At 40.2% G+C, this 20,355-nt stretch overlaps 1 protein-coding gene and 1 non-coding gene across 2 annotated transcripts; both read left to right on the top strand.

Moving 5' to 3' along the window:
- Positions 1-3,662: 3,662 nt before the first annotated feature.
- trnak-uuu (transfer RNA lysine (anticodon UUU)) lies at positions 3,663-3,735 on the top strand. Its single transcript has one exon. It is a non-coding gene; the product is annotated as a tRNA-Lys (tRNA).
- Positions 3,736-4,221: 486 nt separating this feature from the next.
- On the top strand, positions 4,222-20,151 carry LOC109951509 (solute carrier family 25 member 36-A-like). Its single transcript, XM_020586045.1, has 7 exons — positions 4,222-4,673; positions 6,708-6,872; positions 10,188-10,265; positions 11,322-11,422; positions 14,722-14,788; positions 15,260-15,558; positions 15,647-20,151. Exons 1-7 carry the CDS (start codon positions 4,633-4,635, stop codon positions 15,838-15,840), a joined length of 945 nt encoding a protein of 314 aa, XP_020441701.1. The 5' UTR covers positions 4,222-4,632; the 3' UTR covers positions 15,841-20,151.
- Positions 20,152-20,355: the final 204 nt, after the last annotated feature.

Below are 20,355 nucleotides of genomic sequence, written 5' to 3'. Positions count from 1 at the left end.
CAGTCGGGGCCTTTTCCAGCACCCCTCCCAGGGACTCCAAGAAGGCTGGGTACGCTACACCGCCATTCGGCCCGTAGGCACAAACGGCAGAGAGAGACCTATCCCCGACCCGAAGGCGCAGGGAAGCGGCCCTCTCGTTCACCGGGGTAAACTCCAACACATGGCGGCTAAGCTGGGGAGCTTTGAGCAAGCCCAGAATTAAAGAATTAAACAGAATTAAACAGAATTAAAGCAGGACTATATAAACTAAAGAGTGGCCACTGTGAGTATTTGGCTCTGGTGCCAATAGGATAGTGCTAAAACATATGATAATAATATCACAAATAGACAAAAGTAATAAACTCAGTGAACTGAACAGTTACCTAAAGTGTGCAAATATTAGCTAACTATTGGTCTTGCCAGACCAAATGAGGCTGTGGCTGTGAAACCACTGACTGGGTTGAGCTGAGAAAATGTGTGTTTTATTACTTATACAAATATTCAAGTTTCCATTTGTAAGAGGGAAAATGTGTTATGTCTACTTTCAGCAGTGACACAGTCTCAGTTAAACATTAAGCATATTAGCAATAAGGTTAGGCATTCCTAATCTTCAATAAACAACAGACAACCCAGTCGTGAAAAATAGCGATGGGGCCAGAAAAACACTTGGGGGGGGGATCCCCCAGAATGTCCGTGGGGGGAAGCACCTGGCGGGATCCCCTATAATGCCCCTCTGGGCAGGCTGTAGAGATTCCAGCTAAAAGTCTTTCAATTCTTGTACTTGGGATCTTCTCCCATTCTTCCTTGCAAAAGGCTTCTAGTTCTGTAATATTCTTTGGTCGTCTTGCATGCACAGCTCTTTTAAGATCTACCCACAAATTTTCAATGATGTTTAAATCAGGGGACTGTGATGGCCATTCCAAAACCTTCAGCCTGCGTCTCTTGAGGTATTCCATAGTGGATTTCGAGGTATGTTTAGGATCATTGTCCTGTTGTAGAAGCCATCCTCTTTTCAGCTTCAGCTTTTTTACAGATGGTGTGATGTTTGCTTCCAGAATTTGCTGGTATTTAGTGGAATCCATTCTTCCCTCCACCCGTGCAATGTTTCCTGTGCCACTGGCTGCAACACAACCCCAGAGCATGATAGATCCACCCCCATGCTTAATAGTTGGCAAGGTGTTCTTTTCATGAAATGCTGCTCCTTTTTTTCTCCAAACATGCCTTTGCTGATTGTGTCCAAAGAGTTCTATTTTAACTTCATCAGTCCACAGCACTTGTTTCCAAAACGCATCGGGCTTCTGTAGATGTCCTGTTGCATACTTCAGACGTTGGATTTTATGATGGGGACGCAGATAAGGTTTTCTTCTGCTGACTCTTCCATGAAGGCCTTGTCTGTGCAAGCATCGCTGCACAGTGGAACGGTGCACCACCACTCCTGAGTCTGCTAAATCTTCCTGCAGGTTTTTTGCAGTCAAATGGGGGTTTTGATTTGTCTTTCTGACCAGCATACGAGCAGTTCTGTCCGAGAGTTTTCTTGGTCTTCCAGATCTCATCTTGACCTCCACAGTTCCCCTGATCTGCCATCTCTTAATTACATTTCTTACTGTGGAAACTGCAAGCTGACAACGCTTTGCTATCTTCTTGTAGCCTTCTCCTGCATTGTGGGCATCAATAACTTTCATTTTCAGGGTCTTACACAGCTGCTTAGAGGAACCCATGGTTGCTGGGTGTCCACAAGTGTGTGCACAAGGTTTGAAGAGTCAAAGTATTTGTACAGCTTTGAAATTGGCATTTACCAATGACAGCTGTTGCTGTGCATCAGATCTAACGAGCTGATTAAGGTCTGATACCTTGTGAGAGACTTTGAGACTCTGGAACTCTTAGGGTGCCCAAACTTTTGCACCATGCCATAATCATGTTTTTATTTTTTATTTTTGTTCAATTTATGGCATAAGAAGTAACTATGCATCACTGTTTGCAGAAAATATTGTGCATTTTTTCCATTTCCAAGAGAAACTGTGTTAACATCTGTTCAAATAAAAAATCACCAAAATCTGTTATTTATCAAGGGGTGCCTAAACTTTTGCATAAGACTGTATGGGTTGGTGGGATTGTTAGTGTGGTCGGTGTGTGTTCTGTTGTTTCTGTGTTTTTCCCAGCTGTATATGTGTAATAAAACAGCGGCTCAACAGAGCACAGAAAAGGCAGTCTGCGTCCGTGACTCCACACACATTCACATTCTCAGTCAGTGTGCAAGATAACTGATCGGCCACAACTAAATTTGGTTCAGAGATACAAAATTTCAATAACATTCTGTGGGCTACATTAATTTTTTTGTACAAAACATGCATTGGCTGCTACATTTTTGCTGTCAGTATGTTTGTGTTTAGAGGCCAACTAAAATCCCCACAAGCAGGTCAGATTAACATTTTGAATATTTCCAGACAAACCTGCGTGGAAGACACCAAGATGTTGGCCTCTGCCTCAACAGCCAAAACAAACAAGCAGGCCAAAAATACACTTCCCGCAAAAACAGACACCCATTGCTTGTGTACTAAAAGTTCTTGTTACCATTCTGTCATAAAACTAATTTTACTTTTGAACATACAGGAGTTTGACTGTGGTACAGAGGCTCTCAGTGTGTTGTAAATTTACAATATCCAGTTTCGGGGACTTTTAAACTACAGTTACAAATCAGTTGTAGCACAGGGTATTTAATAAAATAAAAATAAAAATAAATAAATTATTACAGTTTACGTTTTACGGTGTTACATAGAAGTGATCAAGCTGTTTGTTGTTGTGTTGCACCTTTGAATGTAACCTACTCCAGTACACCACCTTTAACTATGACCTCAGTAATAAACACATCATTGAATTTATTTATGACAATTTCAACACAAATTGAAACATTTTGAGTTTTATAAACACAGATCTTAATCTCCTTTATTGGCCAAGTATGTTACACACAAGGAATTTGTTTCCGGTACAGAACCAAGGTAGCCATCTGCGGCGCCAACTCAAACGATGACTCTAACCATCGGGGGCAACTTGGGTTTTCAGTGTCTTGCACAAGGACGCTTCGACATGTGAACTGCCGGTGTTCTGCTACCTTGTCGAGATATACTACCTTGTTGCAAAATCTATGGACTGACTAACCCCGCCCCAATCCATCACCCTAACCCTAACCACTTAGTGAACGGTGGATAGCACGTCTTGATAGTTAGCAAAATTTGACAGAACACCGGCACCGAGATTTGAACCTTCGTTGGTAAACGACTGCAAGGTCGCCTGATGTTAATACTCGGTTGTTCACAAAATGAAATGTAACCTGACTAGTGGCCAGTGGTGTTTGCCTTGATGGGTTTTGTCATGAGAGTAAAACTGAATAGGCCTGTTTGGTTGGATCAAATAGTCCTGAGAAGATCTCAGTAGTGGGACTACTGGTGTGTAGATGCTTCATATTATGAAAATAGATCTTGGAGGCAAAGTTGTAGGTTTATTCTAAAGTGAGGGTTATTTGTACTCGCCACAGTTCCCTCGTTTTAAGGAATATCTTCACATAAAGGTGATCAATCTGCTTGTTGAAGCCTCCTGTCGCATATCGCGTCTTACCCCAAAGCAACTCCACGCAAATTACTCTGCATAAATAATAATAATGCCCTGTCATACTTCACGTTTTCAGAGCCCGGATAGCTCAGTCGGTAGAGCATCAGACTTTTAATCTGAGGGTCCAGGGTTCAAGTCCCTGTTCGGGCGATAGTGTTTTTATATTCCAAAATCATCATGCTTGAAAGTGCTTTATTGTGCTTTGCAAACTAAATAAACACTCGGCGTTCTCAGCCCCCACCATTGTAAATATGTCCTGCATCAACCATCGCAGTTACTGTGAAACACGATATTAAATCCACCATGTTGGTTACCAGTGCCGTGCAATTTCATAGTTTGAAAAGATAAGTGAGAAATTATGTAGAGTTACAAAGAAGTTTTTAGCTAAGTTACACTGAGCTGCGTGATTAATTCTAACTTATTTCCTAGTGTGAGCAATCAAAAGGAGAGTTACATCTCTCAAGTTTAACACTTAAGCATTATATCATCTAAACCCAGCCCCGCCATATCCTGAGCGCTGTCCTATGGAGGATGTCCCTGCCCTACAAAATAAAAGCGCTAGGCTATCACGTGTAAGAGTAGTGACGGGGGCGGTTCTTGGACCACCTCTGCCAATCACCGCCTTTGTTATGCGGGTTCCCATTCGACGATAAACAATGCGACCTGGCCGTAAGGCGCTCATCAAAGTGAATGGATTCGAGTCGTTTGCCTACTTGCTGTAATTACTACAAGACTGGAGTTACCCAGCAACGTTAAAGACACGCACACTATGATGAAGCATTATTCTACTTCGGAAGGAGAAAACGCAAATCTGCCGCTGTAGCAGCGATTTTTACCACTAGAAAGCCGTCCGCTTTGATAGCTAACGACAGCTAGCTAAGTTAGCTGTTACAGACCCTCGTTTTTTTCCACGCAACTGATTTCATCACAACATAGACGTACTGGGCATCATTTCTTTGCTAGTGTGGCGTCATTACTGTTACTCCCACGTTCGCTCCTGCTATCCTAGCGTTGTGCTCCGTGGACTGTTCCTGAATATGATATATAATGAGTCAAAGAGATACCTTAGTTCATCTGTTTGCTGGAGGGTGAGTATATCATCGTCACATACATGTAAAAGCTGAGCTAGCTAGCGTCCACGCTCCGGGCTAACTGTCTTTGCTAGCATGATGGGATGTTTATATTGAAACGTCCATTATAGTAGGATTTGTTAACTTAAAAGCTAATGTAAACCAGAAGATCAGCGTTGGCTCCGTGTGTTAGATGTCAGCTGAACTACCTTGTCCTTGCATTTGCACCTGTAGGAGTAGAACTCAATGTCATGGGTTACAACGGCATTTCAGTGTTTGAATGTCAGGTCAGATTTGATTAAACGTTAGCCCAATACTGCAGATCCCATTGCTTCAAGAGGAATTAAGTGGTTGCTTTGTGGAAGAGGGTTCCGAATTCGTTGTGAGACTTTGTAGCAGTTATGGCATATGAAATATGAAGCTCGGCATTAGCAACGTGTATAGTCTTCGTTTCCAATAAGCTGAAAATGCGAAAACTGAGCCTATTCCACTTTTAATGTCATAAAGTTAGTACATCAAAACAAACGTGGGAATTCTGGGGAGAAAATACTGTTTAGAAGCTACAGACAAACATGCATCACCAGATCGGACCGCTGCAGCATCTAAACTGTGACACAGTGGCGTGAAGTCTAGTATTTTCTTGTATTCTGGTTTGCCAAAGTTGGGTGAAGCCTACATTTAACTTAACCACAGCCTGGAATTGTTATAGAAAGGTGCTGCTTCTGAAATGAGTGAGTCTGTTATTTTCTTGCTACATTGACAGGAATAACAAAGAATTTCTATTAAAAACGTATAGCAAAATTAAGGTTTACTGCTAGTTTTATGGATCTAAATATGAATCTTTTTGGGGGATTTATCAAACTATGGCCCTAAAGTTGGAGCTTAATTGAGATCAAATCTGACCTGTCATCCATGTATGGTTTTCTTTTGCCCATGTCCTATTCTGTTAGGTGTATAGTAGCTGCATGACATCCATAAATGTACCTTTGCCTTTGTTGACAGGACTTAGTATCTTTGCATTTTGTTCTGATTGAAAATGAACCCTAACTATAGATAACTGCTGTTCTTGCTTTTGGTTTGGGCAGCTTCACTTTATTAATGTAGATTTTGTAATGTAGATTCTTGGCTCACAATTTTGTAAATTTGTTAATGTAAAAGCTTTTGAATGATTTGTTGTACTTTTTGATTAGTTGTTCATTTCCTATATTAATAGTGTTTTCAACAATTCCCATACAGAGACTAAAATCAATATTGAATTGCCTCTACCCACAGTTAATGTCTGTAAGGCTCCAACCTGGATTAATTTATTTGTCTGTACCATAGACCTTTGGTGGTGTTTAAAAACACAACAGCCGAACTCGCATATAGTATGTGCTGTTAACTATTGCTTACTTCAGACGCAGTAAAAGCTTATGGCTATTCGGTGCCTCCAAGGCCACATTTAAGAAAATATTCACGTCATGTATTTTGTAATGAAGGTCCATGTCGCCCGCTGCAACGGTGTGTTTCACTGATGTTTTTAATCATTTTTGAACAGCAATGGTGGTCTATGGCAAAGATGAATAAGCTAATCCAAGTTTTAGACTGACAGGCATTAACAGTAAGTAGAGGCAAATCATTGTTGGTTTTAGTCTCTGTATAGAGATAGTTGAAAATACTATTAATGTAGAAAATGACTGGCCTTTTTTAAAGTGTGGGTTTTCATAAATGGGACACAAAGATGAGAAACCTGACATCTCGACAGACATCATACTGCTATGTTAGCCTTAAACTGTGGCCATTGTGGAACCTTATATGAAATTACATGCATAAGTGAATTTGGAATATGTTGTGGCACTGAACAGAAGCTTGCTGCTGTTCCCCAGGAGACAAAGCATTCCTGACTGGATTTCTCTGTTCCCACACTGTGTATTTCTTGTCTACATACCAGGGATCTTTAGAATTCCACTAATCACACCGTTAGCCAAATTATTAATGCAAGAAAATTGACCTTTTTTTACCTGGACATTGTTTAACTCACTTGCACCTTTTCCATCCCTGTTGCTCTGCTAGATGTGGGGGCACAGTAGGAGCCATCTTCACTTGTCCACTGGAAGTAGTGAAGACCCGTCTGCAGTCATCCTCCATCACCCTCTATGTGTCTGAGGTTCAGCTCAGTACTGTTAACGGGGTCAGTGTGGCCCGCATGTCACCGCCAGGTCCTCTGCACTGTCTCAAGTGGGTACTCGGCAACAATACAGTCGCATACAACTTCAGTATGTGTTTTGTATATACAGTCATAGCCAAAAATATTGGCACCCCTGCATTTCTGTCAGATAATGCACTACTTCTCCCAAAGAATTGCTGCTGTCACAAATTCTTTGGTATTCTCATGTTTATTTCTTTTGTTTGCATTGTAACAACACAAAAACCAGGGGAAAAAACCAACTCTGATATATTCTACACAGAACTCTAAAAATATACCTGACAGGATTATTGACACCCTCAACTTAATATTTAGCAGCACACTCTTTGGACAAAATAACTGAGCAGTCTTTGGGATTTAGACCTGGACTCATTGCCTACCACTTCTGACCTCTCCAACGCATTGTCTAAAACCATTTCTAGTGCTTTTTGAAGTCTGCTTTGGGTCATTGTCCTGCTGTAAGACCCATGACCTGTGACAGAGACCCAATGTTCTGACACTAGACCCTATATTGTGCCCCAGACCAAAAAGCTCTATTTTAGTCTCATCTGTCCACAGGAGATTCTGCCAGAAGGACTGTGGCTTCTTCAGGTAAGTTTTAGCAAACTCCAATCTGGCTTTTTTATGTTTCTGTGTCAGCAGTGGGGTCCCCCTGGGCCTCCTATCAGATCATCCTTTGTCATTCAGATGATGACGGATAGTGCGAGCTGACACTGTTGCACCCTGTGCCTGCAGGTCAGCTTGAATTTGTTTGGAAGCTGATCGAGGTTCTTTATCCACTGTTTAAACAATCCTTCGTGGCATTCTGTCATGTCTAATACTCTTTCATCCACGTCCAGGGAGATTAGCTACAGCGCCATGGGCTGTAAACTTCTTGACAGTGTTGCACACAGTGGACACAGGAACAGCCAGATCTCTGGAGATGGACTTGTAGCCTTGAGAGTGTCCATGCTTTTCCACTACTGTGGTTCTCAAATCCTCAGGCAATTTTTTGCTCTTCTTTCTTTTCTTCATGCTCAGCGTGGTCCACACGACACAAAGGTTGAGTCAACTTTTCTAATTTCTATATTGTCAGCACTTGTTGATTGCTACAGGTGAGTTTCTTAGAAATTAAAGGAGCATCACATACATGATGTACAACCGTTTCTGATGATTTTGAAAAGGTCTCAATAATTTTGTCCCATCCATTTTTGGAGTTCCGTGTGAAATTTGGCTTCTCCTTTTTTTTTGCTTTTTCTGTTGTTCCAATGCAAACAAAAGATATAAACATGAGAATACCAAAGAATTTGTGATTGTAACAATTTTCTGGGAGAAGTGGTGTGTTATCCCTCAGAAATGCAGGGGTAGCAATATTTTTGGCCTTGACTTTATCATAGATAGAGCATAGACCTTTGTAAACATTGCTAGCTTGTGGTCATTATTTGCGCATTAACCAAAATGAGTGGAGCTGTTCATGTACTGTATGTAGCTTTGGCTGCAGGGTTATGGTTCCTTCCTCAGCAGGCAACATATTATTGCTTTTGTTGTTTGGTCTGGCTGATGTCACCCTACAGACTAAACACTAGCATGGAGCTATGTTGAAACTATGGAAGTACTGTATTTTTAAGGACATCTTTCCTGCGACTAATCGCAAGATGTTGACATTTTGCAGGCAGTGTTGGACAGAGTGTGGTCAGTGTGGCGTGGAAATGTGAAAGCGTTCATTCTCCCAGGCCCTGCATTTGCAACCATCTAAACCACATGTGGAGCAACAATATTTAGACATGACGTATACAGTAGCTAAGACAACCAGTGCACATCTGCCTTCTGTGATCAGCTCATGAGTAACAGTAAATGAGCAAATGTATTTGCTCTGTGTTGCACTGTTCTGGTCACAGGTTAAGTTTTACTCCTTAAGATAAAATTGTACAGCTCGACATACTATGGACCTGCCGAACTGGACAGATGTTCCCAGTTTCTTGGAGACTGGCTTATATATCATTGTGTGTGTTGTTATGTGTCCTCTAGACCATGTACTGGTCATTATACCCAGCAATCCAAAGGTGCTGGACCAAACAAACAACTGACTACTGACAGTTCTATTCTTAGATCTCTGATTGGGCTTGGGATGTAGGCTAATGCTCCTGCTGAGGGTGGAAGCAGGGGAAAGGTCATGTGGATTTTAGATTTCATTGCAACCCACATACTGAATATTAATATTACTTGCATGGAAATATTCATACCAAACATCAGAACAATCAGGCTACTTCTTTTCAAAGTATCTTGCTCCAGAACTAATTGTTGAAAGTACTGCCTCGATGGCATCACTGTCTTTGTGGGCCAAAGAAAAACACTTGGGGGGGAAAGTAACTTGAATTGTTACCAGATACGCTTGGAACTTTGATATAAAGTTGAAACTGAAAATATACAGTGGTAGATTGGACTACACTGGTAGAAAACTGGTTATCACCCAGTAATAAGTAACCCATTCTTTTTTTTATAAAAGGGATAGGACAAATTCTCAGAATTGGAAAGTAACTAAGTACATTCACTCAAGTACTGTACTTAAGTAGAGTTTTGAGGTATCTGTACTTGAGTATTTTTTTTTTCTGCTACTTCATACTTTGAATACATTTCCGAGAAAAATATTGTACTTTGTACTCACTACATTTATTTGATAACTTTAGTTACTAGTTACTTTTCGGAACAGGAAGAACTGCTAACCCTGTGATCAGGGGTCGGCCTGCTCTACCCCTGAGCCACAGCTGCCCCAATATAAACTAGTTAAAGTTAGCTCTACCTTTACCAGCTGCAGTATTAAATGTGATGTATACAATAATACATCACTAAATATAATTGAATAATATGATGTACATCAATGTAAACTGTGCCATTTTGCATAATGGGTACTTTTACTTTTGGTACTTAAAGTATATTTTATGCTAATACTTTTGTACTTTAGTTCTTTTACTTGAGTAACAATTTGAATGCAGGAGTTTTACTAGTAACTTTATTTTTACACTGTGGTATTTCTACCTTTACTTAAGTAAACAGTTTGACTACTTCTTACACAACAGTAAAATTCCATACTTATTTGATTCACTTAGTCAAAGTCAGTTTTGCACTTTTGTATACGTTTAGCATTAACTAGAAAAACAGAATGCTCATCTTCTATTTTAATTAGGAAAATAAATTCACATATTATGGCATTGTTGTGCATTTTACTCTACCAATTGGTGACTGTAATAAAGACGCAACCCATTTTGGGTCACAACCATAGGTTTGGGAGTGGCAGACCTAAAGCATGCATGTAGTCTTAGTGGTTGTCTCCTAGTGTATATTTTTCTGTGTTTGTGTTTTGTATTCAGATTGATATTGGAGAAGGAAGGACCTCGTTCTCTCTTCAGGGGCTTGGGGCCAACCTTGGTGGGTGTGGCACCTTCCAGGTAAGCCGACTCTTGTCAACTATCACCTACATCGTATTCATATACTTCAGTGTGTACCTTCTTTGAGTACGACTTGAAAGACTATGACACTATTAGTGCCGTCCTCAAGTGAAGGCATCCTCGGTTAAATCATAGTGATTGGATTTCTTTGATGTGACCTTTAACAGGGAACTAGAGGCCTAGGGTATTCATTGACAGTAGTTTTTCATGGGATACCTGTGCCCATTGCTTCCACTTAGTAGCCTAACAAACCAATTGGCTTTTTCCCAGCGGACATTTTAACATCATAGCAGAAACAAAACTGACTGCAGTTAGGTATAAACATATTACAGTCATGACCGTTAGTTACCCTCAGTAATAATCACAGGAGCAGAGTGGTGGTTAATTGTGGTGGGCAGCGGCTAATGTTGCAGCAAGCAGGTGCCAGTGCTAAGCATGTGTGGAGTGTATTGTTACCGTCTTACATGAATAAATAATGATGCAGTGGAAGTCAAGGCAACACGGCCTCCTGAGCTGTGACGCAGATTTAAAGCTGAATGCACAGGCAAACAGCTCTGTAATGTGACTAATGTGCTTTAACTTCGTTAACAGTCTAAGTACATTTGACAAATGATTGTACAAGTGGAACAGACTGCACATTATACAGTGCTGTTGCTGCTAGAAAGGAAAAACAACACATGTATTTAGTCATGAGTATGAGCATGATCATTATGACCTTTTTAATTAGCGAAATGAGTAAAGATAATTAGGGAAAACAAGTAAAGACGTGCTTTTTATACTGAATAGACTTTGTTTGACCACGCTCATTTGTTGAGTCTGGATCTGCTCTCAGCTTTGCACCTAATGAATTTTTGAAGCTCATTAAGCTGAACTTGACTTGGGGACAGTGTTACTTGTTAATGTAGGGTAATTAATTAGCTGTATTGCTGCTCAATGCCCATTGTTGACTCAGACTCATTAGGTTTACACTACATCACAAAAACATGGCATATATTTTATGTTTTGCCTTGTACTGGTGTGACACATGCAGACCTTTTTGTCGTCTTCTTTCAATAGAGCAATCTACTTTGCTGCTTACTCCACTGCCAAAGAGAAACTGAACGGTGTGTTGGAACCCGACTCCACACAGGTACACATGGTGTCAGCCGGAATGGCAGGTAACTACATATCTGACATCAGAAGTTGGCATTCACTACCATTTAATGCTTTTTAACATACTGTAGTCTAACTATAATGTTTCAGGCACACTTGTCAGAAACTCTTTGACCTGCTTTTGGTTCAGTGCTGCTAAGCTTAAACAAATAGTTGTTACATGCAGGACCAGGCATGTTGAATTACTGCTCAGGTCTTTACAATTACATTAAATGCCTCTGTATGGAACAAGCAGCAGTAGAACAAGTTTGTCTTGTATTTGATTCAAAGAACTTGTCTTTTAAAATACTGCAAAGTTGGATAACCAAGGTACCCCACCCCCACATACTCTCGATGATCCTGTGTAATCAAAAATACCTTCACCTTTTCCCCAGACTGCTAACTTAGCAGTCTTACACCAGCTTAAATGAAAGTGTAACATGTTAAAAGGCCATGCTTAAATGACTCCGTTGTTATCATTATTATTATTTATCTAAGGCTTTATCTGTCAAGGATAGGTTTTATCCGCTCATGTTACTGATCCATATGAGCCAGTGTGGCTCAGTCAGGCAGCTACAGTGACAGTGTGTTTTGTGTGTATATAGGTGAATCTCATGGGTTCACAGTGGGGCAACTTTGAGCACACTGACTCAGACCTTTCAACAACTCAGGGTCATTATTTGTCAGCATATCTCTATCCAGTGGCAGTCCACATTTTCTGCAATGCGATATCTGACTGAGCCGATCTGACAGGCAATTGGTTGTCGACAGTCAGGAATCTTGTGTGTTTAGTGATACATGACATTTAGGGTGAGATTCTGCCTTGGCTAACAATGGACAAACAGTCAGTAGAGAGATGATCCCAAGCTAAGACAGGGTGTCAATATCAGTTATATACGTATGTTGGCAGGCCAATTTTATTCTCTTGCAAAATATTGTTTCCCCTATATACAGCAATACACTGCTGCTGCCTAGTTATGACCACTACTGCTGAAATACCACATACTAAATGTAATCACCGCAACTTAGGCTTTCTACACCCACAAACAAATACATGCAGTGAGGTCGTCATTGAGTAGACCATCGCAGGTTGTTAGTGAGTGCATGTGCAGCAGATGGCCAATTCACAGGTGACTTCTTTGGCAGAGGCAGTAGAAACATAGCTTAAGCACCAGAATTGAATTAAGCAGAGAGAATGTTTCCAAGTGTCCATGTTGAAGTGATCGTTACACGCTAAGGTAAAAGCTTATTAGTTAATACTTTTAGGCTACACATTAAACCTTTGCACAGCCTAGTCCCTACACTGCCGTTAATACCTGGACATTTTGCATTAATTGCTCAGGTTGAGCGGACACTCATTACAGGGTGGAGCCTGTTTTTTTTTTTTAAACTGCTTTATATACAATTCCAAACAAGGGTTGGGCCTCTCCAGTCACACATATTCACTGCGGGCTGTGCAGGGATCACGTTATTACAAGAAAATATAATCTGTTGTTATAATGACAAAATAGCCTACAGTATGTTGCTAAAACGAGAAGATACAGTATGTCGTAATAATGTGAAAAATGTTTTAACGTGAAATTATCTGGTAAAAACGAGTAAAGTGTCTTGTTATAATGAGAAAAGTCTCTCGTTAAAACTATTTACACTACCATAGGCAGTTCTTGTGCGTACTATGAAATATAATCTTGCAGATGCCCCTGATATTCACTATAGACAGCTCCTGCATCACTTTGCAGACTTGGATATTGTAAAACGGTTGAGCTGTTGCATGCTGATTCACACTTTACACAGTGAAACCAATAGGAACAAAATGGTTGTGGTCAAGATGGGTACAGCACCTCTACTAGGAAGACAGTGCAGTGATACCCCGCTATTAAACCGCCCATTCTGCTCCTTCTCTTTTAATGAAGCTGTATTGACAGTATTGTTTTACAAAGTCCACATAACTGTGGGGTTATGACAGCAGTTGTGCGACATATCAGATTTGAAATGAATATTCAAAAGAAGTTATCTTCTTAGTTCTACAACACTTTACTATATATTATTTCTTAAAGGAACTTGAGCAAGTTAACTGTGATCTTTGACTAGATATGTGAAACCCAGTGTAACAGATAATTATTTATCTACCTGCATGATAAGGATTATGGTCAGAATTTTATTGTACAAACTGTGGCCTAAACAAAAACACAACTGCAGTGTGAAAACTATACTTCAGGCAGTCACACTCTGGTTTGTGTATTCTTTAAGAACAAACGCCATCTAATGGTGACCCAGTGCAAGTCAAGGAATCGCTCTTTAATAGGCATGTTTACTGTGGAATCTAGAGGCCTTATCAAGCAACAGAAGAAGTGGGGCTCCTGGAAGGCTGGTGGGAACTGCACACCAGCTGAAAGCAATTCAGCTGGGATGTGCAATTCTGAGTGGCTGCCTCTGTACCTTAGAAATATAGTTGAGTAATGTACTTAGTTAATTTCCATCACTGTATATATCTACCCAGTACTGGTTAGGCTGTAATTTGCAAATGTATCTACATCAAGCCTCAAATCTTGTTGTCATTTGTGTTTTTAATGATCACTTTTTACAGGCTGTATAAGTTCATTCTTTTTTATATCAAGAGATTTTTGCAACAAGAACTCGGATGTATTCTTCAAACATGTCCCTTCTGCTGTCCTGATGGGGGAATGATCACACTTGATTTCGCAGTAATATGGTGGGTTAAATCCTCTGGGACAGTGGGAGAAATGGGGAAGTTAAATGGTTTCATGCCATCATTTTGCTACACACAAGCCTGTGTTTGTTTTAGGCTTTTATTCTACCATAGCTCTCCTCTCGCAAGGGCATGAGACCCCCGCACCACCAGGGGTCTCTAGCTGCATCTGTGAGGAGTTACTTGGGTCTGCGTGAGTACTCACCACAGAGCTGTGTTTCCATTGATATATCTGGCTCTTCTCTTTCTCTCTCTGCATTGTTGTCCTCTAATCCCTTATCTAGGTAACTGGATAACAATTTTTTACAGCTGTTTGTATGAGACATACCATTTCTTATGACATTCATTTGCTCCCCTACTACAGTAGCACACATAGGATAGTCTATAGAGGTGCTAGATTTCTCTCTCTCTAAGCTGCTTTTGTGAGTCTGCATTTCATTAAAAGAACATGATTACATTCTTTTTAACTTGAATCATAAACACAGCTTAAAGACCATTTATGTGTTAGCATGAGTGTTAGTTTAAAGGCCATTTTTTGTGCCACAGACAGTTTGACATTTTCATATTTCTAGATTTTAAACAAAATATAACCCAGTTTTTTTTAAACCTCCACAGGTTTTACAGCTATCACAGCAACCAACCCAATATGGCTCATAAAGACCCGTCTACAACTGGATGCTAGGTAAATACGACACTAGGGTGGGAACTTTTACAGTAGACAGTTAAGTTGCCTGCACGTATTTTCCTTTAAAGCAAATAGTTACGACCACATGGGCATTTCCATTTTTACCAGCTATGAAGGAACACTTCTTAATTTTATTTCAGAATTCCCCTTTATATTTAAAACCAACTTCCAAAAAACAGTTCTTCTTTGGTGGGAATTTCTCCAAGGCACTTTCACATCTGTATTCCAGTCATGGGCCACATTGCATTCCATCATATGCAACAATAAAGTACAGCTTTATAAATTCTTTGTTTGCAGGATATGAAATGTTATGGCTGTACAGACTTTAAGCAGTAGTTTATTTTCTTTGTGTGACAACACATTTTGCTGTGTGCAATATGCAGTCCATGTATAAATGTAGAAAGGGCAAAATTATTATTATTATTTTTTTTTTTATGTGTGTATTTGTATTCTCCGGCCTTTCCTCAGGAATCGTGGTGAGCACAGAATGAGTGCGTTTGAGTGTGTGCGGCGTGTGTATCGGACAGACGGCCTGCGAGGCTTCTACAGGGGAATGACAGCATCCTATGCTGGCATCTCAGAGACTGTGATCCACTTTGTTATTTATGAAAACATCAAACGGCGCCTGTTGGAGGCCAAGGCACCACAGAACATGGACGAGGAGGAGGAGGAGGAGGAGTCATCCAAAGATGCTTCAGACTTTGCGGGGATGATGCTTGCTGCTGCCACCTCTAAGACCTGTGCCGCAAGTATTGCTTATCCTCATGGTGAGCGGTTGTGATTAGCAGTAAAATAATTTCAGGCTGTCTAATTTATGCTTTTTCATAACCTTTCCCTTTCTTCTTTCTTTTGCAGAAGTGATCCGCACCAGGCTACGAGAGGAAGGCACCAAGTATCGCTCCTTCTTCCAGACTCTAACAACCATACCCAAAGAGGAGGGCTACCGCGCCCTGTATCGCGGCCTCACCACCCACCTAGTACGACAGATCCCCAACACCGCCATCATGATGTGCACCTATGAGCTGGTAGTCTACTTCCTGAATGATTAAAGTCATCCCCCCCCATTTAGACACTCTATGTAACCCTGACCCTGTTCGGAGACTGAGGGAAGAGAATGCAAATGATTGCACACCTGCTTGCCAGAAGAGGATAGAGAAGGCACAATGTGCGTTGACTCAGTGACACAAGCGGTTGTTAAAAACAAGCTGGGAGTTTTTGTATAATAACCAAGGAGGAGCTTTGAAAAAAATCCTCATATTGGTTTGGTTATCTGGGTTTGACAGAGGCAAAGAAACAGTTGCAGTGTTTTTATTTTTATTCCAACCTTTTCACCTTTTGGTTATATATATTTTGCTTTTGTTGAAGAAAGAACCTGAGCTACAGGATAGTCTGCCTCTTATCAATACTAACAATGATAGAGAAGAACAGTAATTCCCATCTACTGTATATTAATTTGTGGATATAAGATCCTTTCCAGCTGTGATGGCTTTGTTGTCATGCTGATGGTCAGATGTGAAATATTTCATTAGTGTCAGGCAATATTTTCTGTTTCGCTGAAGTAACTGTCAAGGGTTCTGATGTTGGCCAGAACAATAAGAAATCTTACTGAGGTAGGACAACAGATGAAAAAGGGTGGAAGAAAAAAGTAGAGTGTGGATACCAGATGGGACCCATCGGTACCCGAGGATGTGGGCCAGGTTCAGACAGAAATATAGAAAATTATGTTTGGGTCCAGGTCGGGTTCAGACATGTAGGTCAGACTTTTGGCTAGACAGCTGGAGCACTCAAATGTCTGCTTCATTTAACGATAATGAGAAAACACTGGACAGACTTTGTCTGGCTCGGGCCCAGGTTTGGACATTATATATTATAAACGCCACACTCACGGGCATGGGCCGGGTTCAGACAGAAATCTGTGGCCCGATCCATGCTCTAGAGAAGAGGGATAGGTGCCTTGTGTGAACATGTGATGTAGACTAATATGCACAGTAGTTGTAGGAGGAGGTGGAGCTCTGGTTGACCTCGCACAACAAGGGGTGTAGAGATGTATTTGTACACTGTGATTTCAGGTGCCCTTAGTGACCCTTTTCCATTGGTGAACATAGATACACTCAGGTCTTCAGTACCTTAATACTGGTCATGATATCCTCATAAGGCAGGAATTTACACCCATTTACTGGTGTTTATGCTAAATACCAACATAGATGATAATCTGCTTGCCTGTTGCAAGGGAAGTCTGCATAATGACATCGACCTACAAACCTGTATGTGTTTGTGCTAACCATGTCCTGAAGAGTAATCACTAAGGTTAGACAGGATGAAAAGTAACCAAATGAAACCAGAGTGTGATCCACTGTATTAACTACTGGAATGTAAATGAACAGAAGGAATTACTTTACTATATTATTACAATATTCCTCACCTTTACTAAAGGTGAGGAATATTGTGAGTTAAAATAATGAAATTAACACGTTTAAAAAAAAAAGTAAAATTGATAGATATTTTAAATGCATTAAATAACTGCATTGCAGCTGTTTCCCCAGTTATGGCAAAGTGCAAAATGTTTATGCAGTTTCTTTAGATGAGCGCACTTTTCAGTTTTCTCTACTTTCCTGTTCATTTTGTTTTTATGGAGAATCCAGCCTTGTTTTACAGGCGAGGACAATCCTCTTAAGCGTACTCTGGAAAAACTGTACAGTTTGGCCAGTGTGTGGAGGAAGTGGCCAGCAATATGCTGATCATAAGCGCACATTAATTAAATGCAGACCAGTATAAAAAAATTTAAAAAAACAGTAAGTGTTTTGTTGTTTCCTTCCCATTGTTCAGGCGTCGTCTAAAAATGTTTTCTTTCTAAATGCTCTGCGTGTGATCAGGTTGGAAAAATGTGAGTGTTTCTGTCTTTTATGTTCTCTTGGTTCTTCTTGTCATGGAATGGAAAGTTGGAAGTAACTTTCCTTCTGTGATCACATGACACAAGAACCCAGCCTGTCGAATACTTTGTACAGTTTTCACTACAAAATGCAAACTTAAAAAGTGCATTGCTTAGCCCACAACTCTAACACAGATTACCTTCTGACTTTAACAGCTGGAGCTGATAAGCATTTTTTAATCTATGTTGATAAATTATCCAAGCGCTTCACTGTTTAATATTTCAAAGTGCTGATGTGTAGCAGTAAGTATAAGGACGTTTTGATATAATGCAGCTCAACAACAACTCACTTTCTCGGTGCTGTTGTATCTGAAATTGCAGAAGTAGCTTCAGTGTGCGCCCCCCCCCAACCCTTGGCAGATGCTTTTTCTCCACTGAAATGTTTGAACTAATCCTTAATAGGGACACTGATTAGTTTTACAGCACACATGAAGGATGCATTAGATTAGCCTCATTAATGAGAACTTATTAGAAATGTGCAGTATTAATAGTTACAGGCGGTGCCATCAACGCACACGCACACACACACACGATGCAGTGAGTCATGAGTCCATGGGTGACTCCTGTTGCTGTTAGATGTAATTGGATGCATTACGTCAATGGGTACACTCCCATGTGTTTTAAAACAGGATGGAAAGTGTGAGTTGACTGTACTTAACCTGACTTGAGGGTCAGTTCGCCCAAACACTATTTTCTCTTTTAGTTGTATTGACATTGAGCCACTCAGTTTTGTTTTTATTTGTCAAGGTTATGCGTTATCTGCGTGTTGCCTCAGTGCAAAGTGAACAGTATTTTGTTTGTGGTGCATACACAGTTGAGCTCATTTCTGTGAGCACCATAAACAAAATTCCAACAAATTTTTTTTTTGTACTTTGGTTTGGGGTGACCTGACAAACTGTACATTTCTATGTATCTCTTTCGTTTGTATCAGTGGCTGTTCTTTGTCAGGTGATGCATTCTTCCCAGTATCCCATGGTTATTCTTGTTCACCAGTACATTTGCATTGTGTGCCAGTGAGTGTGGGTGTGTGTATGTGTTTGCCAGTCTGTCATTCAGTCTTGTGTGTAATAGGGTTGCAACGGTATGAGATTTTCACTGTATGATAACCATCTCAGATAATATCACGTTGTTACGTTATACAGGATTACAAAGCTACTATTACATCACATACAATGACCCTCGGAAGATTGAAAACAAAAAGGTCCTTTTCTTTTTATTATTGTAAGTGACTGTGACAGTTGATTGAGCTGGAAAGCAGAGCTAGATTGACCCTAAACAATACACAGAATTATAAACAGGATTTTAAAAAAAGTAACGTGTTGCATAACTAAAGCATGTTAGTTTGTGTTAGCACCAGTAGTAGAGGATATATTCATATCCTTTACTTAAATAACACTATCACATGTTAACAGTAGCTTACTCTGTAACAAGTAAAAGTCCTGCATTAATAATGTTAAGTAAACGTAAGTATCACAAAAATGCACATAAATGATTAAAAGTAGAAGTAGAAATATAGTATACTATAGCCCAAATACTATACTGCTACACTACTATAGAGTACATCATTACATTATTAACCTGTCACTCGTACAATTGATGTAAAAGCTGGATTTGACTGTTGTAGTTCGTTGAGGTGCAATTATTGATTGTTTCATTAGGAATTAAACATCTGATTATTTTCACCATTGATCGATTGACTGGTCTCTTAAACCTCTGATAATAGTGAGAAATGTCATCACAGTCCTCTAAACGCTGATCAAAATAGTAGATAATTTATTGTCGGTGCTTAACAGCCAGACTGTGACTGCCTTCACACACACACACACACACACACACTCACACACACACTCAGTCACTTAATGTGAACCAGGAAAGTGTGTTTGTGGGGTCAGGTTCAGATCAATGCAAGTCCTTTTCATAAGTCAGAGATTACCAAATGAACAAACAAAGTGGAAAATTATTTCGATAGTGCATTTTATGACCTACGTTTATTGTTTGGGATTAAAGTTACAAATGGGACACACACTTTGATCTGCATGGAGGGATGGCGTCCTTGAAGATGTTTGTTTCTAGGATATCCAAAGTAGGTTTAGGCTTATCCTACGCTTCTGATTTAAAAAAAATTTTCTCTTGGATACCGGTAATAAGGAATTGTGCATGGTATAATAATTGTCAATTTTCATACTATGGTATACTGTGAAACTGGAATACCGCTGCAACCCTAGTGTGTAAGAAACCATAGGACCATAGAACTATGTATGCACTTAGAAGTATAGCTGCAAACAGTGTCATTTCCTTTTCCTGATGCCCTTTTGTTGTCATTTTTTTTCCGCACATTGTCACTGATGAGCTGACTGTGAGTGTAGCTCGGTCTATGCATTCTGTCATACCTGTTTTTGTAAAACAAAAAGTAAATAAAAATGCAAGTACATTCCAAGTGTCTGCAAATCTTTACTAGGTGCCTGATATATATACTCTCTCAGTTGCTTTACTACCTACCACCCTCTGACTCTGATACCAAAAGTGCTGCCTATGTGAGTGTGTGTGGTTGTTTGATTACATGTCAGCCCTGTGATGGACTGGTGACCTGTCCAGGGTGAACCCCGCCACTCGCCCAATGTCAGCTGGGGATTGG

This window comes from Monopterus albus, unplaced genomic scaffold (genome assembly GCF_001952655.1).
Source record: "Monopterus albus unplaced genomic scaffold, M_albus_1.0 scaffold8.1, whole genome shotgun sequence".
Taxonomy (NCBI): domain Eukaryota; kingdom Metazoa; phylum Chordata; class Actinopteri; order Synbranchiformes; family Synbranchidae; genus Monopterus; species Monopterus albus.
This window is presented reverse-complemented; position numbering and strand designations above follow the sequence as displayed.